Raw genomic sequence first — 27,891 nt, forward strand, 5'->3', positions numbered from 1 at the left:
AAAACCACCAAAATCATCACCCAAAACCACCAAAATCATCACCCAAAAACAAACATCACCCAAAACCACCAAAAGCATCACCCAAAACCCCCAAAAACATCACCCAAAAACCCCAAAAACATCACCCAAAAACCCCAAAATCAGCACCCAAAAACCCCAAAATCATCACCCAAAAACCACCAAAATTGGCTCTGGGGGAATCCCGGGATTGGCAGCGGCGGAATCCCGGGACTCACGGCGGCACCGGGGCTCGCCCGTTCAGGAGCCTCCCGCTGCCGGGCCGTGACACCCCCGCCGGTTGTGAGGGACCCCCGGTACCGACCCCCGGTACCGACCCCCGGTACCGGCCCGTTCCAGAGACCCCCCCCCGGTACCCAACCCGGTACCGGCCCCGCTCCGCCGCCCCCCGAGACCCCTCCGGTCTCGCCCCCGCCCCCAGGGGCCGTCCCGGGACCGTCCCGGTACCGCCGGTACCACCGGGACCGGTACCGCCCACCGGCAGCGCCGCCGACCCCGGACCCCCCTCAGGACCCCCAAAAACTCCCCCATGACCCCCCAAAATTCCCAAAAACTCCCCCAGGACCCCCCAAAATTCCCAAAAACTCCCCCAGGACCCCCTAAAATTCCCAAAAAACCCCCCAGGACCCCCAAAATTCCCAAAAAACCCCCCAGGACCCCCCAAAATTCCCAAAAACTCCCCCAGGACCCCCAAAATTCCCAAAAACTCCCCCAGGACCCCCCAAAATTCCCAAAAACCCCCAGGACCCCCCAAAATTCCCAAAAACTCCCCCAGGACCCCCTAAAATTCCCAAAAAACCCCCCAGGACCCCCCAAAATTCCCAAAAACCCCCCAGGACCCCCTAAAATTCCCAAAAACTCCCCCAGGACCCCCCAAAATTCCCAAAAAACCCCCCAGGACCCCCCAAAATTCCCAAAAAACCCCCCAGGACCCCCTAAAATTCCCAAAAACTCCCCCAGGACCCCCCAAAATTCCCAAAAAACCCCCCAGGACCGCCTAAAATTCCCAAAAAACCCCCCAGGACCCCCAAAATTCCCAAAAACTCCCCCAGGACCCCCCAAAATTCCCAAAAACCCCCCAGGACCCCCCAAAATTCCCAAAAACTCCCCCAGGACCCCCTAAAATTCCCCCAAAAACTCCCCCAAACCCCCCAGGACCGCCCAAAATTCCCAAAATCACCCCAAAACTTCCCCAAGACCCCCAAAATCCCCCCCAGACCCCCCGCCAAAACTCCTAAAATCCTCCCAGGATCCCCCAAAAACCTCCCAGGACCCCCCAAAATCCCCCTCAAAATCCCCCCAGGGCCACCCAAAATTCCCAAAATCACCCCAAAAACCTCCCAGGACCCCCCAAAAAACCTCCCAGGACCCCCAAAATCCCCCCAGGACCCCCCAAAATCCCCCAGACCCAAAACTCTGCCCCTTCTCCTCTTTATTGGAGCCGCTGGCGGGAGAAGGGGGTGACAAATTTTGGGGGGGGGGTTTGGGGGGAGGGGTCGCCCCCCCGTCCCCTCCCCCTCGAAAATTTTGGGGATTTTTTGGGGGGGTTTCGGGGTCCCCCCTCCCCACAATTCCCGGGATTTTCAGCGCCGCCGGTACAAAAATAAAAGCTCTGCGCGACCCCTCCCCCCCCCCAAAAACGCGCGACCCCCCCCCCAAAATTCCGATTTTTTGGGGGGGAGGGGGAGGGGAGGGGTCAGACCCCCCCCAATTTCCCCCCGCCACCCCCCCTAATGCTACAGCAGGGCCAGAATTGGGGAAACCCCCCCAAAAAAAAGAAAAAAAAGAAAAAAAAAATCGGAATTTTGGGGTCAAAAAACCCCAAAATTTGGGGGGGGGCACCCCGGTATTGCTGCAGCTCGGGGGGGCCGGGGGGACCCCCCCCAATTTGGGGATTTTGGGGATTTTTGGGGTTTGGGGAGGGGTCCCTGTGCAAATTTTGGGGAGGAAAACCCCGAATTTGGGGTCTCTGCGCCCCCCCCCCGAAATGGCTTTTTGGGGTCCCCCCCTTTTCTTTTTTTGGGGTTCCCAGGGGGGGAATTTTCCATCTTTTTTTGTCTTTTTGCGTTTTTTAAAAAATAGAATAAAAATTCCCCGACCCTCCCCCCCCAAAATAAATCCTGAAATGAATAGAATCAAATAATATCGATAAAATAATCCTAATAAAAATAATCCAAATAAAAGAATCCAAATAAAATAGTTCCATTAAAATAATACAAATAAAATAATTTTTAAAAACCCAATAAAATAACCCAAATAAAATAACCCAAATAAAATAATCCAAATAAAATCATTTTTAAAAACCCAATAAAATAACCCAAATAAAATAACCCAAATAAAATAATCCAAATATAATCATTTTTAAAAACCCAATAAAATAATCCAAATAAAGTAATAAAAAAACCCCAATAAAATAATCCAAATGAAATAATCCAGATAAAATAATGATTTGGATAAAAGTCATTCAGATAAAATAATCCTGATAAAAACAATCTCAATAAAAATAATTCTGAAAAAATAATGATTCAGATAAAAATAATCCCGATAAAATAATTCTGATAAAATAATTCCGATAAAATCATTCCCGGTAGAAATTATTCTGATAAAATAATCCCATTAAAACAATTCTGATTAAAAAATAATCAAAATAATTCCATTGAAATGATCCCGGTAAAACCATTCCAATAAAAAGAATTCCAATAAAAATAATTCCAATAAATCGATCGCGATAAAAAGAATTCCAATAAAAAGAATTCCAATAAAACCATCCCAGGTCATTCTCAAAAAATAATGTTAGAAAAATAAGAATTCTGCTAAAATAATTCCCATTAAAATAATGCCAAGAAAGAATTCCGACGAGGACAATTAAAAAAAAAAAATTAAAAATAATTCTGCTGCAAAGCAATTCCAATCAATGAACGAATTCCAATAAAAAATTCCAATGAAAATAAATCTCATAGAAATAAATAATCCCAATTAAAAAAATATAATCTCGATAAAACTGAATCACAATAATCTCAAGAAAATTAAAAATAAGTAAAAATAATCCTAATAAAAATTATTAGTAGTAATAATAAATAATAACCCAAATAAAAATAATTCTTAGCATTATTAATAATTAGAATAAAAGAATCCTCATTAAAAATCTAAGTTAAAAAATCAATAAAAATAATCCAAATAAAAATAAAGAAGAAATGAAAATAATCCCAATAAAAATGAATTGAAATAACCCAAATAAAAATAAATAAAAATTAATGAAAATAATCGAAATAAAAATAGAAAATTGTAAATGGAAAGAACCTGAATAAAAATAAAAATAAATGAAAATAATTCAAATAAAAATAGAAAATAGTAAATGGAAATAGCCTAAATAAAAATAAAATAAAATAATTCAAATAAAAATAGAAAATAATAAATGGAAATAGCCCAAATAAAAATAATGAATAATAATACATGAAAATAATTCAAATAAAAATACAAAACAAATGGAAATAGCCCGAATAAAAAATAAAAATAAAAGAAAATAATTCAAATAAAATAAGTGGAAATAGCCCGAATAAAAAATAAAAATAAAAGAAAATAATTCAAATAAAAATACAAAATAAGTGGAAATAGCCCGAATAAAAATAAATAAAATAATTCAAATAAAATAAATCCCGAATTTCTGCCCTCACCCCTCCCGGGGGGGTTCCCATCTCTCCCCGTCCTCTCCCGGGGGCGGCTCCCAACGGAACCGGGGGGTTCCCGGTGCCGGTCCCGGTCCCGGGGGGGTTCCCGGTGCTGTTCCCGGTCCTGGGGGTGTTCCCGGTGCTGGTACCGGTGCCGGTCCTGGGGGTGGCTCCGGGGGCGGCTCGAAGCAGAACCGGGGGGTTCCGGGAGGGGATCCCGGTGCCGATGCCGTGCCCGGTGCCGGTACCGGGGGCGGCTCAAAGCAGAACCGGGGGGTGCCGGGAGGGGTTCCCGGTGCCGATGCCGATCCCGGGGGGGTTCCCGGGGGCGGCTCGAAGCAGAACCGGGGCGTTCCGGGGGGCGTTCCCGGTGCTGATGCTGTGCCCGGTGGCGGTGCCGGTACCGGGGGCGGCTCGAAGCGGAACCGGGGGGTTCCGGGAGGGGTTCCCGGTGCCGATGCCGTGCCCGGTGCCGGTACCGGCTCGGGGCTGGGCGGCGCCCGCAGGCGGAACCACTCGCGGTTCTCGTGCAGCGCCCGCAGCATCTCGCGCCCGTCCGGGTGCACCAGCTCGGCCCAGGCCTCCCACAGCGGCTGCACCACGAAATCGATGAAGCCCACCTGAGGGGACACGGGGACACGGGGACAGGGACGGGACAGGGACAGGGATGGGACAGAGGGGACAGGGACAGGGACAGAGGGGACAGGGACGGGACAGGGACAGGGACAGGGATGGGACAGGGATGGGGATGGGACAGGGATGGGACAGAGGGACAGGGACGGGGACAGGGATTGGGACAGGGACACAGGGGACAGGGATGGGACAGGGACGGGGATGGGGACAGGGACACAGGGGACAGGGATGGGACAGGGAACAGGGGTGGGGACAGAGGGGACAGCGACAGAGGGGGACACCAGGTCACAGGTGGGGACAGAGACAGCAGGGACAGGGGGGACAGGGACAGGGACAGAGGGGACACCGGGTCACAGACGGGGACAGGGATAGGGGACAGGGATAGCAGGGGGACAGCACAGGGGACAGTGGGGGGGTGACAGAGGAGACATCAGGGACATTGGGGACATCGCAGGGGTCCGCACCTCTGGTTTCTTGCTGGTGGCACCTGTCACACTGGGGCTGATCTCCCTGTGTCCCCAGGTGTCCCCATGTCCCCCAGGTGTCCCCCAGGTGTCCCCAGGTGTCCTCACCTGGGATTTCTCCACCGAGGCGCTGTGCTTGTTGCACAATGGGCTGATCTCCCTGTGTCCCCAGGTGTCCCCAGGTCCCCCAGGTGTCCCCCATGTTCCCCAGGTGTCCTCACCTGGGATTTCTCCACCGAGGCGCTGTGCTTGTCGCACATGGGGCTGATCTCCCTGTGTCCATACCTCCATGTCCTGTTCCCCCAGGTGTCCCCCATGTCCCCCAGGTGTCCCCAGGTGTCCCCAGGTGTCCCCATGTCCCCCAGGTGTCCCCAGGTGTCCTCACCTGGGATTTCTCCACCGAGGCGCTGTGCTTGTCGCACATGGGGCTGATCTCCATGCCGCGCTCCCGCTCCCGGTCTCCCTGCCGGAAGAACTCCTCCATGATCCGCTCCGTCCACTGCCGGTACAGCCCCAGCGGCTTGGTGGGGTTGCTCAGGTCGGCGCAGTGCACCATGTTCCGCAGCACCTGGGGACGGGGACGTCACCAGGGACACCTCGGGGACAGGCAGGGCCACCTCGGGGATGGGGATGTCACCAGGGACACCTCGGGGACACAGAACTGCCACCGCGGCCACCTCGGGGATGGGGATGTCACCAGGGACACCTCGGGGACACAGAACTGCCACCGCGGCCACCTTGGGGACAGCAATGTCATCAAGGACACCTCGGGGACAGGGACGTCACCAGGGCCACCTCGGGGATGGGTATGTCACCAGGGACTCCTTGGGGACACGGAACTGCCACCATGGCCACCTTGGGGACAGCAATGTCATCAAGGACACCTCGGGGACAGGGACGTCACCAGGGCCACCTCGGGGATGGGGATGTCACCAGGGACTCCTTGGGGACACGGAACTGCCACCAGGGCCACCTCGAGGACGGGGACGTCACTGCGGCCACCTCGGGGACACAGAACTGCCACCGCGGCCACCTCGGGGACAGTGATGTCACCAGGGACACCTTGGGGACAGGGAGGGCCACCTCGGGGACAGGGATGTCACCAGGGCCACCTCGGGGACATGGAACTGCCACCGCGGCCACCTTGGGGACAGGCAGGGCCACCTCGGGGACGTCACCAGGGATACCTTGGGGACACAGAACTGCCACCGCGGCCACCTCAGGGACAGCGATGTCACCAGGGCCACCTCGGGGATGGGGACATCACCAGGACCACCTCAGGAACACAGAACTGTGACCGTGGCCACCTCGGGGACAGCAATGTCACCAGGGACACCTTGGGGACACAGAACTGCCACCATGGCCACCTTGGGGACAGCAATGTCACCAAGGACACCTCGGGGACAGGTGGGGACACCTCGGGGACAGGTGGGGACACCTCGGGGATGGGGACATCACCAGAGACACCTTGGGGACACAGAACTGTGACTGCAGCCACCTCGGGGACAACGATGTCACCAGGGACACCTTGGGGACACGGAACTGCCACCGCGGCCACCTTGGGGACGGGCAGGGCCACCTCGGGGATGGGGATGTCACCAGGGACACCTTGGGGACACAGAACTGCCACCATGGCCACCTTGGGGACAGCAATGTCACCAAGGACACCTCGGGGACGGGGACGTCACCAGGGCCACCTTGGGGACAGGCAGGGCCACTCCGGGGACAGCGATGTCACCAAGGACACCTCAGGGACAGGTGGGGACACCTTGGGGACGGGGATGTCACCAGGGCCACCTCAGGGACAGGGATGTCACCAAGGACACCTCAGGGACAGGTGGGGACACCTTGGGGATGGGGATGTCACCAGGGCCACCTCAGGGATTGGCAGGGCCACCTTGGGGACAGGAATGTCACTGGGGCCACCTTGGGGACAGGCAGGGCCACTCCGGGGACAGCGATGTCACCAGGGACACCTCAGGGACAGGGATGTCACTGCAGCCACCTCGGGGATGTCACCAGGGCCACCTCGGGGATGGCCAGGACCCCCCTCAGGGCACCTGGACCACCCCCAGGATCCCCTCAGGGCTCTTTGGGGACACCCCCAGGGATCCCCCACACCCCCATAGGACCCCCCAAAGATCCCCAAGACCTCCTCAAAAACCCCTGAAACCCCCCTGGGGACCCCTGAGACCCCCCCAGGACTTCTTGGGGACCCCCGAGACCCCCCTAGGACCCTTCTGGGGACCCCCCCAGGCCGTTTTTGGGGGTTCCCCGCACACCTGGATGCGGTCGGTGTAGTTGTCCAGCAGCAGGACCCCCGAGCTCGTCACCTTCTTGGTCTCCACCATGGTCTTGAGGTCCGCCAGGAGGCTCATGTGCTTGGACATGTCCGTGGCCAGCACCTGTGGGACCCCAGAGCGGGGGGCTGGGGGTCCGGGGGGCTTCCCAAGGGTGGAGGGGGAATTTCGGGGGTCCCTGGGGCTGCTCCCGGGGTGCTGACCGTGTCCACGGCCATCGGGCACAGGGATTTGGGGGTTTGGGGCAGGGATTTGGGGGGTTTGGGCAGGGATTTTGGGGTTTGGGCAGGGATTTTGGGGTTTGGAGCAGGGATTTTGGGGTTTGGGCAGGGATTTGGGGGGTTTTGGGCAGGGATTTGGGGGTTTGGGGCATGGATTTTGGGGTTTGGGCAGGGATTTGGGGTTTTGGGCAGGGATTTTGGGGTTTGGGGCAGGGATTTGGGGGGTTTGGGCAGGGATTTTGGGGTTTTGGGCAGGGATTTTGGGGGGTTTGGGGCAGGGATTTGGGGGGTTTGGGCAGGGATTTTGGGGTTTGGGCAGGGATTTTGGGGGTTTGGGGCAGGGATTTGGGGGTTTGGGGCAGGGATTTTGGGGTTTTGGGCAGGGATTTTGGGGGGTTTGGGGCAGGGATTTGGGGGTTTGGGGCAGGGATTTTGGGGTTTTGGGCAGGGATTTGGGGGGGTTTGGGGCAGGGATTTGGGGGGTTTGGGCAGGGATTTTGGGGTTTTGGGCAGGGATTTTGGGGGGTTTGGGCAGGGATTTTGGGGTTTTGGGCAGGGATTTTGGGGTTTGGGGCAGGGATTTTGGGGTTTTGGGCAGGGATTTTGGGGTTTGGGGCAGGGATTTGGGGGGTTTGGGCAGGGATTTTGGGGTTTTGGGCAGGGATTTTGGGGGGTTTGGGGCAGGGATTTGGGGGGTTTGGGCAGGGATTTTGGGGTTTTGGGCAGGGATTTGGGGGGGTTTGGGGCAGGGATTTGGGGGGTTTGGGCAGGGATTTTGGGGTTTTGGGCAGGGATTTTGGGGGGTTTGGGCAGGGATTTTGGGGTTTGGGCAGGGATTTTGGGGTTTTGGGCAGGGATTTGGGGGTTTGGGGCATGGATTTTGGGGTTTGGGCAGGGATTTTGGGGGTTTGGGCAGGGATTTTGGGGGGTTTGGGGCAGGGATTTTGGGGGGTTTGGGCAGCGTTTTCAGGTTTTGGGCAGGGATTTTGGTTTTTGGGCAGGGATTTTGGTTTTTTAGCAGGGATCTCAGGTTTTTGGGGTGCTGACCATGTCGATGACCATCTGGCGCAGGGCCTGGCGCTGCCGCCGGGACAGGTTCTGGAAGATGTCGCAGTCGCGCTCCTGGAGCAGCTTGAAGCCCACGGCCAGGTGATGGTTCTCCAGCACCGACTCGTCGTTGTAGAGCAGCGCCAGCTCCGAGTCTGGGGGCACCGCCAGGGACCCCCGGGACCCCTCAGGGGCTGGGGAGGAACCCCAGGACCCACAGAGGGACCCCCGGGACCCCTCAGGGGCTGGGGAGGAACCCCAGGACCCCCAGGACATGCAGAGGGACCCCCGGGACCCCTCAGGGGCTGGGGAGGAACCCCAGGACCCCCAGGACATGCAGAGGGACCCCCGGGACCCCTCAGGGGCTGGGGAGGAACCCCAGGACCCCCAGGACACGCAGAGGGACCCCCCAGGACCCTTCAGCATGTGGGGAGGAACCCCAGGACCCCCAGGATATGGGGTGAGGGACCCCTGGGTTATGGGGAGGGACCCCCAGAACACAGGGAGGGACCCCCTGGGACCCTCAGGACACAGGGAGGGACCCCCAGGACTCAGGGAGGGACCCCCAGAACACAGGGAGGGACCCCCTGGGACCCTCAGGACACAGGGAGGGACCCCTGGGACCCCCAGGACACAGGGAGGGACCCCCTGGGACCCCCAGGACACAGGGAGGGACCCCCAGGACACAGGGAGGGACCCCTGGGACCCCCAGGACACAGGGAGGGACCCCCTGGGACCCCCAGGACACAGGGAGGGACCCCCAGGACACAGGGAGGGACCCCCTGGGACCCCCAGGACACAGGGAGGGACCCCCAGGACACAGGGAGGGACCCTCAGGACACAGGGAGGGACCCCTGGGACCCCCAGGACACAGGGAGGGACCCCTGGGACCCCCAGGACACAGGGAGGGACCCCTAGGACACAGGGAGGGACCCTCAGGACACAGGGAGGGACCCCTGGGACCCCCAGGACACAGGGAGGGACCCCCAGGACACAGGGAGGGACCCCCTGGCACCCACTGGTGTTGATGAGGAACTGGTTGGACACCCCGGGGTGGTCGACGTCGTGGATGGCGGCGGCAAAGAGAGCGGCCAAAACCTCCAGGTCGGTGAAAACGTCCTGGGATGGGGAGAGGGACCCCCTCAGACCCCTCCCCAAAACCCAGCGGGTCCCCCTTCCCCCCTCAGACCCCTCCCCAAAACCCAGCAGGTCCCCCCCACCCTCATGTGGGTCCCTGTGTCCGCTCGCAGTACCCAATTCTGGGCGCCCTCACCCCAAAATCACAGCCAGATCTGCTCCCACCACCCATTTTTAGGTTCCCCCACCCATTTATGGGACCCCCCCCATTTATAGGATGCCCCCACTCCCCCAATTATGGATCCCACCACCCATTCACAGGACGCCCCCCCACCCATTTATGGGACCCCCCACTCATTTATAGGACCCCACACACATTTATAGGATGACCCCTCCCCATTTATGGACCCCACCCATTTATGGGACCCCCCACTCATTTATGGATTCCCCACCCATTTATGGCCCCCTCCCCATTTATGGGACACCTCACCCATTTGTGGGCCCCCCACCCATTTATGGCTACCTCCCCATTTGTGCCCCCCTCCCCATTTATGGAACACCTCATCCATTTATAGACCCCCCGATTTATGCCCCAACCCCCATTTATGACCCCCTCCCCATTTATGGACCCCCCATTTATGGATCCCACCACCCCATTTATGCCCCCCTCCCCATTTATGCCCCCCTCCCCATTTATGACCTCCTCCCCATTTATGGACCCCCCATTTACAACCCCCTCCCCATTTAAAGCCCCCATTTATGGATCCCACCACCCTATTAATGCCCCCCTCCCCATTTAAAGCCCCCCATCCCATTTATGGATCCCACCACCCCATTAATGCCCCCCTCCCCATTTATGACCCCCTCCCCATTTATGGACCCCCCATTTATGGATCCCACCACCCCATTTATGCCCCCCTCCCCATTTATGCCCCCATCCCCATTTATGACCCCCTCCCCATTTATACCCCCCACCCACCCCATTTAAAGCCCCCCCATTTATGGATCCCACCACCCCATTAATGCCCCCCTCCCCATTAATGCCCCCCTCCCCATTTAAAGCCCCCCATCCCATTTATGGATCCCACCACCCATTTATGACCCCCACCACATTTATGACCCCCACCACCCCATTTATGCCCCCATCCCCATTTATGCCCCCCTCCCCATTTATGCCCCCCCCATTTATGACCCCCTCCCCATTTAAAGCCCCCATTAATGCCCCCCTCCCCATTAGTGCCCCCCTCCCCATTTAAAGCACCCCATCCCATTTATGGATCCCAGCACCCCATTAGTGCCCCCCTCCCCATTTCTGCCCCCGCCCCGCTCAGGGGTGCCCCGCGGGGGTCCCGGGGCGGGGGTGTCACCTCGAGGGCGGGGGTGGCCAGCAGGACGTGGGTGGACTGCAGCACGTCGGCGGCGTGCAGGCTGTTGTGGTACGCCACGTCGGGGTGGTAGTGCCGCTCCAGCGCCCGCGCGTAGCCCAGCAGCGCCCGCTCCGGGATCCCAAAGGCGCGCACCAGGTCCCGCTCCTGGGGGCGACGGGAATGCGCTGGGAATACGCCCGGAATGCGCCCGAAATACACCCGGAATGCACCAAAAATACACCAGGAATGCGCCCAAAATACACCCGGAATGCACCGGGAATGCGCCCGAAATACACCCGGAATGCGCCCAAAATACACCAGGAATGCGCCCAAAATACACCCGGAATGCACCGGGAATGCGCCCGAAATACACCCGGAATGCGCCCAAAATACACCAGGAATGCACCGGGAATGCGCCCGAAATACACCCGGAATGCGCCCAAAATACACCAGGAATGCACCGGGAATGCGCCCGAAATACACCCGGAATGCGCCCAAAATACACCAGGAATGCGCCCAAAATACACCAGGAATGCACCGGGAATGCGCCCGAAATACACCCGGAATGCGCCCAAAATACACCAGGAATGCACCGGGAATGCGCCCGAAATACACCCGGAATGCGCCCAAAATACACCAGGAATGCACCGGGAATGCGCCCGAAATACAATGGGAATGTGCCCAAAATACACTCGGAATGTGCCCAAAATACACCGGGAATGTGCCCGGAATACATCCAGAATGCGCCCAAAGTACACCGGGAATGCGCCCAGAATATGCCCGGAATACACTCGGAATGCGCCCAAAATACACCAGGGATGTGCCGGGAATACGCCCGGAATACACCCAGAATGCGCCCAAAATACACTGGGAATGCGCCTGGAATGCGCCCAAAATACACCGGGAATGCACTGGGAATGCGCCCGAAATACACCGGGAATGCGCCCGGAATATGGCCGGAATGTGCCCAAAATACACCAGGAATGCACCAGGAATGCACCCGGAATGTGCCCAAAGTACACCCGGAATGCGCCGGGGATGCGCCAGGAATACACCCAGAATGTGCCCAAAATACACCGGGAATGCGCCCAAAGTACACTGGGGATGCGCTGGGAATACACCCGAAATACACTTGGAATGTGCCCAAAGTACACCCAGAATGTGCCCAAAATACACCGGGAATACACCGGGAACAGACCGGGGATGCGCCCAGAATACACCCGAAATAAACCTGGAATGCGCCCAAAATACACCAGGAATGCACCGGGGATGTGCCGGGATTCCACCCGAAATACACCGGGAACGCGCCCGGAATACACCAGGAATGTGGCCAGAATACACCGGGAATACACCCGAAATACACCCGGAATGCACCCAAAACACACCCGGAATGCACCCAAAATACAATAGGAATGCACCGGGAATACACCGGGAATGTGGCCAGAATACACTGGAAATATGCCCGAAATACACCCAAAATACACCAGGAATATGCCTGAAATACACCCATAATGCACCCGAAATACACCCGGAATGTGCCCAAAATACTCTGGGAATGCACCGGGAATGTGGCCAGAATACACTGGGAATACACCCAAAATACACCAAAATACACCCAGAATACACCCGAAATACACCCAAAATAGACCGAAATGCGCTGGGTGTGGGGTCACCTGGAAGACGGTGAACATGATGCAGCTCAGCGAGCGGTTGTTGGAGAACTCGGACACCCGGAAGATGTTCAGGCCCCACTGGTTGAGGCTGTCCAGCTCCTGGGGGAGGTGGGGTTCACTGGGGACCCCCAAACTGCCCCCCAGAGCACCCCCAAACTGCCCCGAGACCCCCCCAAACCACCCTGAGACCCCTAAACCATCCCAAAACACCCAAACTGCCCTGAGACCCCCCAACTGCCTCAAGACCCCTAAACCAACCTGAGACCCCAAAACCATCCCAAATCCCCCAAACTGCCCCGAGACCCCCCCCAAACCAACCTGAGACCCCCCCCAGCTCCCCCCAGACCCCCCTCAGACACCCCAGGACACCCCCAGACCACCCCCAGAGCACCCAGGACCCCCCCAGCTCCCCCCAGCCTCCCCAAGACCCCCTGAAACCCTCCCCAGATCCCCTCAAGATCCCCCCAGACCCCTTTCAGACCCTCCCAGACCTTTCTGAAGCCCCCCCAGACCCCCATCAGACACCCCCAGACCCCTTTCAGACCCCCCTGAAACCCCCCCCAGCTTCCCCAGACTCCTTTCAGACACCCCAAGACCCCCCAAAGACCCCGCCCAGGACACCCCCAGCTTCCCCCAGCCTCCAAAAGACCCCCTGAAACTCCCCCCAGCTTCTCCAGACTCCTTTCAGACACCCCAAGACCCCCCAAAGACCCCCAGACTCTCTCAGACCCCCCTGAAACTCCCCCCAGCCTCCCCAGACCCCTCCAAGACCCCCTGAAGACCCCCCCCAGGACACCCCCAGACCCCCCAAGACCCCTTTCAGACACCCCCAGACCTCTCCAAGACCCTCCAGACCTCCCCAGACCCCCTTGAGACCCCCCCAGGACCCCCCTGAGATCCCCCCCCCAGACTCCCCAGACCCCCCAAAATCCCCAAAACCTTCCCCAGACCCCTTTCAGACACCCCCAAGACCCCCTAAGACCCCCCCAGACCCATTTCAGACACCCCCAGACCCCTCTGAGACACCCCCAGACCCCCTCAGACCCCCCTGAAACTCCCCTCAGCCTCCCCAGACCCCTCCAAGACCCCCTGAAGACCCTCCAGGACACCCCCAGACCCCCCCAGACCCCTTTCAGACACCCCCAGACCTCTCCAAGACCCTCCAGACCCCCCTGAAACCCCCCCAGGATCCCCCCAGACCCCCCTGAAACTCCCCCCAGCCTCCCCAGACCCCTCCAAGACCCCCTGAAGACCCCCCCAGGACACCCCCAGACCCGCCAAGACCCCCCAGGACCCCCCGCCCGCTCCCACCTTGCCCAGCTGCTCCTCCCGGTCGGTCTCCACGCCGTAGCGGGGCACGGGCCGGGGGTCGCAGCCGGGGGGCAGCGCCCGAGCCCCCCCTCCGCCGGGCCCGGGGGGCGGCCGCCGCCGCTTCTCCCGCTCGGGGGGGCCGGGGCTGGGGATCTCCACCTCGGGCTGCTTGTCTGGGGGGGCACAGGCACGGCCGGGGGGTCCTGGGGGGCTCCGGGGGGACTCTGGGGGGCTCACGGGGGTCCTGGGGGGATCTGAGGGGTCCCTATGGCGGTCCTGGGGGTTTCACAGGGGGTTTGGGGGATCTGAGGGGTTCCTATGGGGTTCATGGGGGTCCCTATGGGGGTCCTGGGGTGCTCTGGGGGGCTCACAGGGGTCCCTATGGGGCTCACAGGGGTCCTGGGGGGCTCCGGGGGGGCTCTGGGGAGCTCACGGGGGTCTTTGGGGGGCTCTGGGGGGGATCCTGAGGGGCTCACAGGGGTTTGTGGGGTTCGTGGGGGTCCCTATGGTGGTCCTGGGGGGCTCATGGGGGTTTTGGGGGAGATCTGAGGGGTCCTGGGGGGCTCTGTGGGGCTCACAGATGTCCCTATGGTGGTCCTGGGGGGCTCACAGGGGTCCTGGGGGGCTCACGAGGGGTTTGGGGGAATCTGGGGGTCTCTATGGGGGATCCTGAGGGGCTCACGGGTGTTTTGGGGGGATCTGAGGGGTCCCTATGGGGTTCATGGGGGTCCCTATGGGAGTCCTGAGGGGCTCACAGGGGTCCTGGGGGGATCTGAGGGGTCCCTATGGGGGTCCGGGGGGTCCCAAGATGTCCCTGGGGGGTTCATGGGGGTCCCGAGGTGGCCAGGGGAGGTCCCAGGGGGGTCACAGGGTGTTCTGGGGCAGTCCCGGGGGGTCTCTGGTGTCCCAGGGCGTCCGGGGGGCTCCAGGGGGGTCCCTGGGGGTCCCGGGGATTTGGGGGTCCTGAAGTCCCAGGGTGTCCTTGGGTGTTCCAGGGTATCCTGGGGGTCCTGAGGGTGTCTCAGGGGGTCCCGGGGGGTGGTCCCAGGGGGTCCCGGGCATTTGGGGGTTTGGAGGTTTGGGGATCCTGGGGGGGCTCCAGGGGGGTCCCAGGGGGTCCCGGAGGTTTGGGGATCCTGGGGGTGTCTCAGGGGGTCCCAGGGGGTCCCAGGGTTTTGGGGGTCCCAGGGGTTTGGGGGTCCCAGGAGTTTGGGGGTCCCGGCGGTTTGGGGGTCCCGGGGGTGTCTCAGGGGGTCCCGGGAGGGGGGTCCCCGGGGATTTGGGGATCCCGGGGGTGTCTCAGGGGGTCCTGGGGGGTGTCCCATGGGGGTCCCAGGGTTTTGGGGGTCCCAGGAGTTTGGGGGTCCCGGGAGTTTGGGTGTCCCGGGGGTGTCTCAGGGGGTCCCGGGAGGGGGTTCCCAGGGGGTCCCGGGGGTTTGGGGATCCCGGGGGTGTCTCAGGGGGTCCCAGGAGGGGGGTCCCAGGGGTCTGGGGGCCCCGGGGGTGTCTCAGGGGGTCCTGGGGGGTGTCCCATGGGGGTCCCAGGGGTTTGGGGGTCCCGGGGGTGTCTCAGGGGGTCCTGGGGGGTGTCCCATGGGGGTCCCAGGGGTTTGGGGGTCCCGGGGGTGTCTCAGGGGGTCCTGGGGGGTGTCCCATGGGGGTCCCAGGGGTTTGGGGGTCCCGGGGGCTCGGGGGTCTCACCCAGGAAGGTGCTGGCGATGAACTCGGACACCTGGTTCCCCGAGCGGCTCATCTCGGACAGGTGCGTCAGCTCCCGGTTCAGCATCCGCTTGAACTGGGGGGGCGGGGGGTCAGGGACCCCCGGGGACACCCCCAGAGACCCCCGGGGATCACCCCTGGGACCCCAGGAACCCCCGGGGACACCCCCAGAGACCCCCGGGGATCACCCCTGGGACCCCAGGAACCCCCAGGGACACCCCGAGACCCCCAGGGACCCCCAGGGACACCCCCAGACCCCCAGGGACCCCCACCAGAGCCCCAGACACCACCCCAGAGCCCTCCAAGGACGCCCCCCGACACCCCCCCAGATCCCCAGGGACCCCTCCAGGGACCCCCCCGGATCCTCCCAGACCCCCACGAACCCCGAGAGCCCCCCAGACCCTCCCCTCGCACACACCCCCACCCCAAAACCCCCCCAGAGAGGGATCAGAGCCCAGGGATGAACTGGGATGGACTGGGATGGAACTGGGAGGGACTGGGATGAACTGGGATGGACTGGGATGGAACTGGGAGGGACTGGGATGAACTGGGAGGGACTGGGATGGAACTGGAATGGATTGGGATGAACTGGGATGAACTGGGATGGAACTGGGAGGGACTGGGATGAACTGGGATGGAACTGGGATGGACTGGGATGGAACTGGGAGGGACTGGGATGAACTGGGAAGGACTGGGATGGAACTGGGATGAACTGGGATGCACTGGGATGGACTGGGATGAACTGGGATGCACTGGGATGGACTGGGATGAACTGGGATGGAACTGGGATGCACTGGGATGGACTGGGATGGAACTGGGATAGACTGGGATGGACTGGGATGGACTGGGATGGACTGGGAGGGACTGGGATGGAACTGGGAGGGACTGGGATGAACTGGGATGGAACTGGGATGGAACTGGGAGGGACTGGGATGGACTGGGATGGACTGGGATAGACTGGGATGGACTGGGATGGAACTGGGATGAACTGGGAGGGACTGGGATGAACTGGGATGGACTGGGATAGACTGGGATGGACTGGGATGGACTGGGATAGATTGGGATGGACTGGGATAGATTGGGATGGACTGGGATGGACTGGGATAGACTGGGATGGACTGGGATGGACTGGGATAGATTGGGATGGACTGGGATGCACTGGGGCAGGAGGGGCTCCCCCAGCCCCCTCCCCTGAGACCCCCAGACCCCCCCGCATGTCCCCGCGGTGCTGCTGGCACTGGTGGCACTGGTGGCACTGGTGGCACTGGTGGCACTGGTGACACCCCCCACCCCCTTTTCCACCCCCCCTCCGGACCCCCCCCATTTGCCCCCTCCCCAATTTTGGGGGGGGGGGGGTGGGTGGAGCATCCCCTGCATCCTCCCCTCCCAGCAGCCAATCAGGAGCCGCCATCCCGTCTCCATGGCAACCATGGGGGGGGTTTAACCCCTCCCGTGCCGGGGTGGGCGCTCAAGCCCCGCCCCTCGCAGAGACCCCTCCCCAAAATCCCCGCACGTGCCGGAGTTCGGGGCTCTGCCCCCCCCCAGGACCCCCCCCAACAACAACACGACCCCCAAATTGGGGTGGGGGGGGCGCTCGGTGAGACCCCCGCCCCAAACCGGGATAGAGGAGGGGGCATGCAGCGAGGAGGGGGGGTCCCCATGACATTGACGGGTTGAGGGGGGGTCGGCCGCGCCCCCCGCCCCCCTCCCCACGCCCCCCCCCCCCTTACCTGGTCCCACCACCCCACCAGCCAGGGCTTGGCGCAGGTCTCGCAGAAAAAATCCACCAGGGGCATTTTCCTGCCCAGATTTTGGGGAGGGGGGGCAGGGGGTGCAGACCCCCCCCTCCCCACCCCCTCCCCAGCCCCGCAGGGACCCCCGCGGTTCACCTGGGGGGAGCCGCCCCCCGCCCCAGCTGCGGGGACACCCCCAGACCCCGCTCACGGCCCGGGGGGGGCTCTGGCCATGGTGGGAGTTTTTTTGGGGGGTTGGGGGGGGGAGCGGGGCCCTCCCCCCCCAACCCACCCCCCCCCGACGGAGAACGCACCGGGGGGGGGGGGGGCTCACATCGCCCCCAGACCCCGCTTTGGGCTGGGCAGTGAAGGACCCCCCCCCTTCCTCCTCCTCTTCCTCCTCCTCTTCCTTCTCCCGGGGGTCCTGAGCCCCCCCGGGGGTCCTGAGCCCCCCAGGGATGGTGGGGGGGGGTCACTGGGTGCCCATGGGAGGAAGGATTTTGGGGGGGGGGGGAGGGGGAGGGGCAAAAGGACACGGGGATGGGGAGGGATGGAAGGGGGGCGGGGGGAGCCGGGGGGGCTCCGGAGGGGTTTGGGGGGTCCGGAGGGGTTTGGGGGGGGGTCGGGAGGGTTTGGGGGGGGTCGGGGGGACCCTGGGGGTGCAGGGAGGGGATGCGCGGTTGTGGGGGGGAGGGGACGCGGAGGATGCGGAGGATGCGGGGGGGGGGTCCCGGGGGGGTCCCCGGGGGTTTTTTGGGGGTCCTGGGGGTGCCGGGGGGGTCCGGTCGGGGCTGCGGAGGCCGCGGAGCGCCGGGCAGGGGGGGGTGGGGGGGGTCGGACGCCTGCGCGAGGTTTGGCCCCGCCCCCGCCCCGCCCCCTCCCCACGGTCACGGTCACGGTCACGGGCGGGGGGGACACGGGGGGAGCGGACACGGCGGGGACCCCCCCGCCGGGGATAGCCACCAAGGGTTGGCACCCCCGAAGGGTCAGGGAGCCCCCAAAAGCATCGGGGGTCTCCCCGGCACCCCCCCACCCCCCAAAAGGGGTCGGGGAGCCTGCGGTGGCCCCCGGGGGTGGGGGTCCCCCCGGGGGGGGCACAGGGGGGTGACAGGGCCAGGGGGGGGCTTGGGGACACGATCCTGCACCACAGCCACGGCGCTGGTGGCAGCCCGAGGCGGCCACGGCCACCGGGGCCAGCGGGGCCACCGGTGTGACCAGTGTGACCAGTGCCACCAGCACCCCAACACAGCCATGGCCACCAGTGTGACCAGTGCCACCAGTGTGACCAGTGCCACCAACACAGCCATGGCCACCAGTGTGACCAGTATGACCAGTGCCACCAACACCCCAACACAGCCACAGCCACCAGTGCGACCAGTGTGACCAGCATCACCAGTGCCACCAGTGCCACCAACATCCCAACACAGCCACGGCCACCAGGGTCACCAGTGTGACCAGTGCCACCAGTGCCACCAACATCCCAACACAGCCACAGCCACCAGGGCCACCGGTGTGACCAGTATGACCAGTGCCACCAGTGCCACCAACACCCCAACACAGACACGGCCACCGGTGTGACCAGTGTGACCAGTGCCACCAACACCCCAACACAGCCACGGCCACCAGGGTCACCGGTGTGACCAGTGCCACCAACACCCCAACACAGCCACGGCCACCAGGGTCACCAGTGTGACCAGTATGACCAGTGCCACCAGTGCCACCAACACCCCAACACAGCCACAGCCACCACTGCCACCACGGCCACCACTGCCCCAGTCACCACCAGTGCCACCAGTGCCTGATGCCAGCACTGCCTCCACTGTGCCCAGGGCCACCCCAGCCCCTTGTCCTTGTCCCAGTCCCCCTGTCCCCCTCTGTCCCCGCTGTCCCCGCTGTCCCCACTGTCCCCCCTGTCCCCCTCTGTCCCCCTCTGTCCCCACTGTCCCCTCTGTCCCCGCTGTCCCCACTGTCCCCGGTGTCCCCACTGTCCCCACTGTCCCCCTCTGTCCCCGCTGTCCCCCGCTGTCCCCTCTGTCCCCCTCTGTCCCCTCTGTCCCCGCTGTCCCCACTGTCCCCGGTGTCCCCACTGTCCCCACTGTCCCCCTCTGTCCCCGCTGTCCCCCGCTGTCCCCTCTGTCCCCCTCTGTCCCCTCTGTCCCCGCTGTCCCCACTGTCCCCGGTGTCCCCACTGTCCCCACTGTCCCCCTCTGTCCCCGCTGTCCCCCGCTGTCCCCTCTGTCCCCCTCTGTCCCCTCTGTCCCTGCTGTCCCCGCTCTCCCCACTGTCCCCGGTGTCCCCACTGTCTCCGCTGTCCCCCACTGTCCCCCGCTGTCCCCACTGTCCCCACTGTCCCCACTGTCCCCTCTGTCCCCACTGTCCCTGCTGTCCCCGCTGTCCCCACTGTCCCCACTGTCCCCACTGTCCCCCGCTGTCCCTGCTGTCCCCGCTGTCCCCACTGTCCCCACTGTCCCCACTGTCCCCTCTGTCCCCACTGTCCCCGCTGTCCCCTGCTGTCCCCACCTTGTTGGAGGCCATCTCGCTGACGGCCCGGTGGGTCTGCAGCGTCTCCAGCTGCTCCAGGCACCAGTCCAGCTCCTCCAGCGTGTCCCGGGCCAGCTGCTGGGCCGTGTCCTCTGGGGACAGGGACAGGGACAAGGGACAGCGCTGCTGGGACCCGGGACAGGGACAGGGACAGGGACAGGGACAGGGACAGGGACGGGGACAGGGATGGGACAGGGACAGGGTCAGGGACAGGGATGGGACAGGGATGGGACAGGGACAGGGACAGGGACAGGGACAGGGACAGGGACGGGACAGGGACGGGGACAGGGATGGGACAGGGACAGGGATGGGACAGGGACAGGGACAGGGACAGGGACAGGGACAGGACAGGGACAGGGATGGGGACAGGGACAGGGACAGGAACGGGACAGGGACAGGGACAGGGACAGGACAGGGACCAGGACAGGGACAGGGACAGGGACAGGGACAGGAATGGGACAGGGACAGGGATTGCGACAGGGATGGGACAGGGACAGGGACAGGGACAGGGACAGGGATGGGACAGGGACAGGGACAGGGACAGGGACGGGGACAGGGATGGGACAGGGACAGGAATGGGACAGGGACAGGGACAGGGACAGGGATGGGACAGGGACAGGGATGGGACAGGGACAGGGACAGGGACAGGACAGGGACAGGGACAGGGACAGGACAGGGACCAGGACAGGGACAGGGACAGGGACAGGAATGGGACAGGGACAGGGACAGGGATGGGACAGGGATGGGACAGGGACAGGAATGGGACAGGGATGGGGACAGAGGGACAGGGACAGGGACAAGGATGAGGACAGGGACAGCCCCAAACCCCCCCAGCCCCCCTCACCCCCTCACCTGAGAGCGTGGCCTTGCAGGGGGGGGGCTGCGAGCCGAGGGGCGACTGCCTGGGGGGAGGGGGGGCAGGGGGAGGGGGGTCAGGGCTGGCCGGGACCCCCAATTTTGGGTGGGGGTGGGTGTCAAGGTCAAAGGTCAGAGGTCAGGGCCACGCACGTGCTGCCGGGGGGAGTGGTGACTTTGGTCAGGATGGAGAAGTTGCTGCGGACGCTGCGGAGGCTGGCCAGGACCTGGGGGGGGAAGGGGGGGTCAGGGGGACATCGGGGTGGGGGACAGACCCCTGAGACCCCCTGAGACCCCCTGGGACCCCCTGGGACCCCCCAGGACCCCCCACCCTACCTGAGCAAAGGGGGTGACGATCAAATCCTCAGCGTGGCTGGAAGAGAAATTGGGGAGGGGGGAGTCAGGCAGAGGCCCTGGGACCACCCCCCTCAATTTAGGGGGGCTCACAGAGCCACGGGGGGGGTCCTGGGTGGGGCTCTGAGGAGATATTTGGGGTCTTTGGGGAATTTTGGGTCATCTCGGGGGAATTTTGGGGGTCCCCAAGGGGATATGGGGAGAAGGGCTGGAGGGATGGGGGGGGGATATTGAGGGGGGGCTCCAGGAGATAGGGGGATATTGGGGGGGGTCTGCAGGAGATAGGGGGATATTGGGGGGGGTCTGCAGGAGATGGGGGGGATATTGGGGGGGGTCTGCAGGAGATGGGGGGATATTGGTGGGGGGTCTCCAGGAGATGGGGGTATATTGGGGAGGGTCTGCAGGAGATGGGGGGATATTGGGGGGCTCCAGGAGATGGGGGGATATTGGGGAGGGTCTCAGGGGTCCGGACAGACACCAGGAGGATTCCAGGGGTGCTGTGGGGGGGGGTGCCAAGGGAGATCTTGGGGTGCCAGGGGGGTCTCTGGTGGGGGGTCCGCTGCGGGAGAGGCTCTTGGGGGGGGTCCCCGGGGGTGCGGGGGGGGTCCCCGGGGCCGGGCAGACCTCGGGGGGCTGCGGGGGGCGCGGGGGGCGCGGGACTCACGCGTCGCTGGCCACGGAGGAGTTGCGGGAGACGCTGCGGGGGGAGGTGTCGAAGTCGCTGTCCGAGCGGTACAGGAAGGACTCGCGGCGCTGCGCCGGGGGGGCTCCGGCCAGGAGACCCCGGCCCGGGCTGGCCTGAGGCTCGGGGGGGCTCTGACCCCCTCCCCACGGGCCATTCTCCACCTCCGAGCTGCGGGGACACCGGGCAGCGTCGGGTCCCAAACCGGGACCCCCACGGTAACCCCCCCAGACCTCCCCAGTTCAATGTGGCAGCCATGCCAGACCCCCCCAGTTCAATCCTGCAGCCCCCCAGACCCCCCCAGTTCAATCCTGCAGCCCCCCAGACCCCCCCAGTTCGATCCTGCAGCCCCCCAAACCCCCCCCAGTTCAATCCTGCAGCCCCCCAGACCCCCCCAGTTCGATCCTGCAGCCCCCCAGACCCCCCCAGTTCAATCCTGCAGCCCCCCAGACCCCCCCAGTTCGATCCTGCAGCCCCCCAGACCCACCCAGTTCAATCCTGCAGCCCCCCAGACCCCCCCAGTTCGATCCTGCAGCCCCCCAGACCCACCCAGTTCAATCCTGCAGCCCCCCAGACCCCCCCAGTTCGATCCTGCAGCCCCCCAGACCCACCCAGTTCGATCCTGCAGCCCCCCAAACCCCCCCCAATTCAGTCCTGCAGCCCCCCAGACCACCCAGTTCAATCTTGCAGCCCCCCAAACTCCCCCAGTTCAGTACTGCAGCCCCCCAGACCCACCCAGTTCGATCCTGCAGCCCCCCAAACCCCCCCAATTCAGTCCTGCAGCCCCCCAAACCCCCCAGTTCGATCCTGCAGCCCCCCCAGACCCACCCACTTCGATCCTGAACCCCCCCAGACCCCCCCAGTTCGATCCTGAACCCCCCCAGACCCCCACAATTCAATCCTGAACCCCCCCAGACCCCCCCAGTTCAGTCCTGCAGCCCCTCAGACTCCCTCATTTAAGTCCTGCAGCCCCCCAGACCCCCCCAGTCTGTCCTGCAGCCCCCCCAGTTCAGTTCTGCAGCCCCCAGACCCCCCAGTTCAATCCCGCAGCCTCCCAGACCCCCCAGTTCATTCCTGTATCCGAGAACCCCAAGAGACCCCCAAAAACCAGAGCCCCCCCATCAGGACCCCCGTGACACCCCCCAAACCCCAGCCCCGTGGGGGCGGGGAGGGGAACACGGGGGTGGTCCCGACCCCCTCCCCACAGTGACGGGGTTGTCTCCGGTCCCACGGAGGAGCCCCGGTTTTGGGGGGTCCCCTCAACCTGGGGGGGTCCCCGTCCCTGGGGGGGTCCCCGGCCCTGGGGGGGTCCCCGTCCCGCCTGGGGGTGCAGCCCCCACCCCCGGGGTGCCGGGGGGAGCCGGGGTGGGGGGGCTGCGTGGGGGTGGGGCTGACTCACCGCCGGCAAATTTAGCAACCGGCTCCGGGAAGAAAGAGGGAAAAACGGCTTTTTTTGGGAATTTCCGCGGGATCGGACCCCCTCCTCGGGATGGGGTGGGGGGTGGCCGGGATGGGGACACCGGGGACACCCGGGGGACACCCGGGTGGCAGCGGGCGGTGTGCCGGGGGTCGGCCCCAGTTTGGGAGGGGGGTCTGGGGTCCGCACGGGGAGATCGGGAGCGTCCCCCCGGTGCAGCTCCCCCCCCCGCCCCAAAATTTGGGATGTGGTGGGGGGGTCCTGCGGATCGTTCCCGGTGGAGCCGGAGTGTCCCGGGATGGGAGAGGGACGGGGAGGAGGAGGAAGATGAGGACGAGGAAGGGACGGGAGCGGGGGATTGGGGAGGAGGAGGGGTGAGATGGGGATGAAGTAAGGATGGAGAGGAGGAGGAGGAGAAGGAGCAGGACACCGGGAAGGCGACAAGGACCGGGATATTTCCCAGCCATCCCACCCCAAAAAAAACCCCACGCAGCGTCCCCGCCACCACCACCAAACCCGGCGGGTGCCAGCCCCGGGGGCGTCCCCCGCTATTCCTGGGAGCCGGGATTTCCTCCCCGGCCCACCGGGATGTGCTCCGGCAGCCGGAGAGAGCCGTGAATCATTCCCGGTGCCCACAGGTGACTCATCCCCCTCGGAGCGGATCCCGGCGCTCCCGAAATGCCGGCGGGGCTGCGGCGCCGCCATCGCCGCGGGGCCGGCGGCCGCGGGAGGCGCGGACATCCCACCGGGAACCGGAGGGAAGCAGCGGGAATTCCCGGGGGCTGCAGGAGCCCGGGAGCAGCCGCCGGGAGCCCGGAACTTCCCCGGGAGCCGAGTGCAGGCTCCGGGAGCTTGGAAAAGCCTCAGGGAACCGGGAAGAGCCTCCCGGAGCCGGTAACAAGCTCCAGGAGCTGGGAACAGGCTTCGGGACCTGGTAATAGCCTCCGGGACCCGGTAATAGCATCCGGGAGCCCGGCACAGCCTCCGGGAGCCGGGAAAAGCCTCCGGGAGCCGGGAAGAGCCTCCGGGAGCCAGGAAAAGCTGCCAGGAGCCGGTGGCAGCTGGATCCTGGCTGGATCCTGGCACATCCGCGGCTCCGGAGAGATCCCACCTCGGGATCTCCCCTGCCTTCGGCCTCGCTAATCGCTCCGGGAAGGGAAAATCCGGCAGCCCGGGCGGGGGCTGGTTCCTCCTGGCCGGGATAACGGGGCGGGGGTCGCAGGGCAGCGGGGGATGGGGGTCCCACAGCCCGGCCCCTGCGTTTTGGGGGGGGGTTTAGCGGCTTTCACCGGGGGGGTTCCGGCCCTGCTGCTCCCCATCACCCTCTCCAGCTGCTCCCATCCATGGGGAAGGGAGGAAGAGGAGGAGGAGGAAGGAAATCACCCCCCCCCCCCACCGCTCTCCGAATCCCGACCATCTGCCGAGCCTCCTGTGCATAAATTAACGCCCCTAATGAGGCCGGAGCCGGCGGAAAGGACGCGGAGCACACGGCACATGGCGGCGCCTTCCCAAGTTGTTTTCCCGAAAAAAACTTCCCAGCCGGGAGCGGGAGGAGCCGGCGCCGGGGCCAGATGGAGCCCGGGGGGCTGCAGCCTCCCCCTCCCCAAAATCTCCGGGATCCCGGGGGTCCCACGGCGGCGTCAGGAGCGGGGTCACCCCGGGAGGAGGCGGCAGCGCCGAGGGGACACCCCGAGACGGAGGTCAGGTCCTGGGGGGTCCCGGTACCCCCGAGTGCCTCTCCGGTACCGGGAGGATACTGGGGGGCTCCCAGTGCCGGTACCGGGATGAGGATGGGGGCTCCCGGTGCCGGTACCGGGAGGATACTGGGGGGCTCCCAGTGCCGGTACCGGGATGAGAATGGGGGCTCCCAGTGCCGGTACTGATAGGATGCTGGGGGAGCTCCCACCTCCGGTACCGGTACCGGGATGGTGCTGGGGGAGCTCCCACCTCCTCTGCCGGTACCGGGATGGCGCTGGGGGAGCTCCCACCTCCTCTGCCGGTACCGGGATGGCGCTGGGGGAGCTCCCACCTCCTCTGCCGGTACCGGGATGGCGCTGGGGGGTCCCGAGGGTCTCGCCGCCGTCACCTACCGCTTGCCGGTGCCAGGGTTGCCATGGAGGGAGGAGGGCCAGGACATGCGGGCGCTGCGCAGCCCGGGCCGGTCCCCGGTGTCCACGGCATCCGCCCGCTCCATGGGCCGGGGCCGGTGCCGGTCGGTGTCGGAGAAGCCGCGGTGGCGGATGCGGATCGGGGTGCGGGGCTGGCGCCAGAGGTGCTGCGGGGGCCGCAGGGGCCCCGGGCCCTCCCGGGGCACCGGCAGCGACAGCGACAGGCTCTTCCTGGAGCCCGGCACCGGCTCCATCATCGCCGGCACCGGGGGGAGCCGGGCACCGGGAATGCTGCCGGGACCCGCACCGCAGCCACCCGCGGTGCCGGCCCCGCTGCCAGTAACGGTGACGGTACCGGAGCGGGTCCCGGAGCCCCCCCTCCGGTGCCAGAGCTCCTCCCGGTGCCGGGGTCCCTCCTTAGCGATCCGCGGTACCGGCAGCGGCTCCTCCCGGTGCCGGGCTCCGCATGGCCCCGTGCAACCGGTTGGAAAGACCCGGGGAAGAACCTCCCGGTGATTCCGGTGCCGCTGCCGGTGCCGCTGCCGGTGCCGCCTCCGCGCCCGGCTCGGCGCCTCCCCCCGCCCCGGGACCTCCCCCGCCCCCGGAACGGCTCCGCCCCGGGACCCCGTGGACCCCCCCACGCAGAGTCACGGCCCCCCCCCCCCCCCCCGTTAAACGGAGATCCCTCCCCCGGTATTCCCAGACCGGGAATCCCGGATCTCCCCCCTCACGGGGGGATTCCCCCCGCCCAAAAACCTCCCCGGGGCGGGGACACCCCCCAGTCCCCTTTATGGGGATCCCCCTTCTCGGGGGATCCCCGACTACGTGGTGCCCCCTCCCCATTTAGGGATTCCCCTCCCAGCCCAGGGGACCCCCTCGTGCCCCCCCAGTGCCCAAACTGGGCTCGGGGGGCGTCGGGAGCCCCCAGACCCAGCCCAGCACCGACCCCATGGCAGATTTGGGGCGGCCCCCCCTGCTCGGCTCTCCAGGGACCCCCCCCGAGCTGGCTCAGGGGTCCAGAGTGGGGGTCCCCCCTACACAGACCCCCAGATTTGGGGGTGCCCCCCCATTTCCATGACACCGCAGAGTCCCCCCGTGCCACACGGGGGTCACCCCCTCCCCGGAGGCTCCGGGGACGCTCGGGGGTCGCCGTCCCCAGCCCGGGGGCGCTGTCCTTGCCCCGGGGAATGTCCCCACCCCGGGCCACGTCCTGGCACTGTCCCCATGTCCCCATCCCCAGCCGAGGGACCCCATCCCGCATGGCCGGAGCTCCCCAAAACCCCCGTGGGTCGGCACCGGCGCCCCCGGTGTGCCCCCCCCCGTGTCCCCCCGTACCTGGCGGAGCGGGCCGGGGTGACCGGCGGGGCCCGCAGGGGCAGCGAGGAGGGGCGCGGGGGGTCGGGGGGCTCCGGGGGCTTCCAGGGGGGCACCTGGAGCGTGCCCGAGAGGCGGCGGCGCCCGCGGCGGGGGTCGGCACCGGGCATGGCCCGGAGGGGCTGCGGGGGGGGCACGGGGCACGTCAGAGGGGGGGGGGGGCACGGCATGGCACGGCCAGGCACGGCACGGCTTGCCCAGGCACGGCACGGCACGGCATGGCACAGCTTGGCAAGCGAGCGGCGCAGCAGAGTAGCACAGCACGGCACGGCATCACCCGGCGGGGCACAGGGCACGGCACGGCATCAAACTGCACGAATTGGCACGGCACGGCACGGGATGGCACAGCGCTGGCACGGCACGGCTCGGGATGGCACGGCACGGCTCGCGATGGCACCGCCCTGGCACGGTACGGCACGGGATGGCACAGCGCTGGCACGGCACGGCTTGGGATGGCACCGCCCTGGCACGGCACGGCACGGCACGGCCGCAGGAGCCCCCCGCCCTCCCCCCGGTGCCCCTCACCTGCGGCTCGGGCCCGGCCACGCCGCTCCGGTTCCTGCTCATGTGGGGTGCCGGGGCTCGGGGCACCGGGGCCGCGAGGGGGGACCCCGGGATGTCCTGGGGAGCGGCGGGACCTGCGGGGAGAGAGGAGGGTGAGAGGGGAGTGCGGAGATCCCCGGTACCCCCGGTAATCCCCGGTAACCCCCCGGCTCCTCCCGGTACGGGTTGCCAAGGAAACCGCGGCATCGCATCCCGTGGGACCGTCGGCCACGGGCATCGCCACCGCTTCCCGCGGCACCGGCACCGGAATCCTCTCCGCGGTACCGACAGCACCCCCGGTACCGCCGGACCCGCAGCTCCCGGGCCCGGAACCCCCCAGGCCCGAATTCCGCATTCCGGGGACCCCCGCCGTTCCGGTCCCGGCCGTTTCACGGTACCGGGGCAGCACCGGGACCCGGGGGGGCTCTGGCCGAGGCAGGGATGGGAGGAAGGAACCGCCCGGTGCCGTTCCCGTGCCCGGTGCCGTTCCCGTGCCCGTACCTGGCCGCCTCCCGGTGCCGCACCGCTGCCCGGCATCCTCCCGCCTTTGTCTCCGGCGGGAGCGGCCCCGGTGCCGGCGGGAGCGCCCGGTGCCAGCGGCGGAAACGCGGCGGGGGCGGCTCCACCCACCCCGCACCGGCCCCGCGCCCGCCCGTGCCGGTGCCGGTGCCGTGCCCGTTCCCGTTCCCGGTAGTACCTGGCCGCCTCCCGGTGCCGCGGCGCTGCCCGGCATCCTCCCGCCTTTGTCCCCGGCGGGAGCGGCCCCGGTGACAGCGGCGGAAACGC

The 27,891-nt window shown here is 64.3% G+C and overlaps 1 protein-coding gene across 1 annotated transcript; it reads right to left on the reverse strand.

Annotated features, from left to right (window-relative positions):
- Positions 1 to 1,748: 1,748 nt before the first annotated feature.
- Positions 1,749 to 27,460, reverse strand: PDE4A (phosphodiesterase 4A). Its single transcript, XM_077787661.1, has 19 exons — positions 27,289 to 27,460; positions 27,088 to 27,200; positions 26,524 to 26,684; positions 25,171 to 25,419; positions 21,646 to 21,834; positions 20,964 to 21,000; positions 20,781 to 20,854; positions 20,625 to 20,674; positions 19,752 to 19,864; positions 15,481 to 15,574; positions 13,780 to 13,952; positions 12,469 to 12,567; positions 10,796 to 10,960; positions 9,371 to 9,470; positions 8,352 to 8,506; positions 7,066 to 7,188; positions 5,169 to 5,351; positions 3,935 to 4,306; positions 1,749 to 1,754 (listed from the first exon to the last, which is right to left on the reverse strand). The coding sequence occupies exons 1-19, from the start codon at positions 27,458 to 27,460 to the stop codon at positions 1,749 to 1,751; spliced, it is 2,628 nt and encodes an 875-aa protein (XP_077643787.1).
- Positions 27,461 to 27,891: the final 431 nt, after the last annotated feature.

Source organism: Lonchura striata, chromosome 21, assembly GCF_046129695.1.
Source record: "Lonchura striata isolate bLonStr1 chromosome 21, bLonStr1.mat, whole genome shotgun sequence".
NCBI lineage: Eukaryota > Metazoa > Chordata > Aves > Passeriformes > Estrildidae > Lonchura > Lonchura striata.

Excerpts from the sequence above, each read along its gene's own strand:
- PDE4A (XM_077787661.1), bottom strand. The coding sequence starts at position 27,460 with ATGCGGAATTCGGGCCTGGGGGGTTCCGGGCCCGGGAGCTGCGGGTCC. Across the intron at positions 20,855-20,963 it reads TCGTCACCCCCTTTGCTCAG|GTCCTGGCCAGCCTCCGCAG; the intron begins GTAGGGTGGGGG and ends TTCCCCCCCCAG. Across the intron at positions 15,575-19,751 it reads GCGAGATGGCCTCCAACAAG|TTCAAGCGGATGCTGAACCG; the intron begins GTGGGGACAGCA and ends CCGCCCCCCCAG.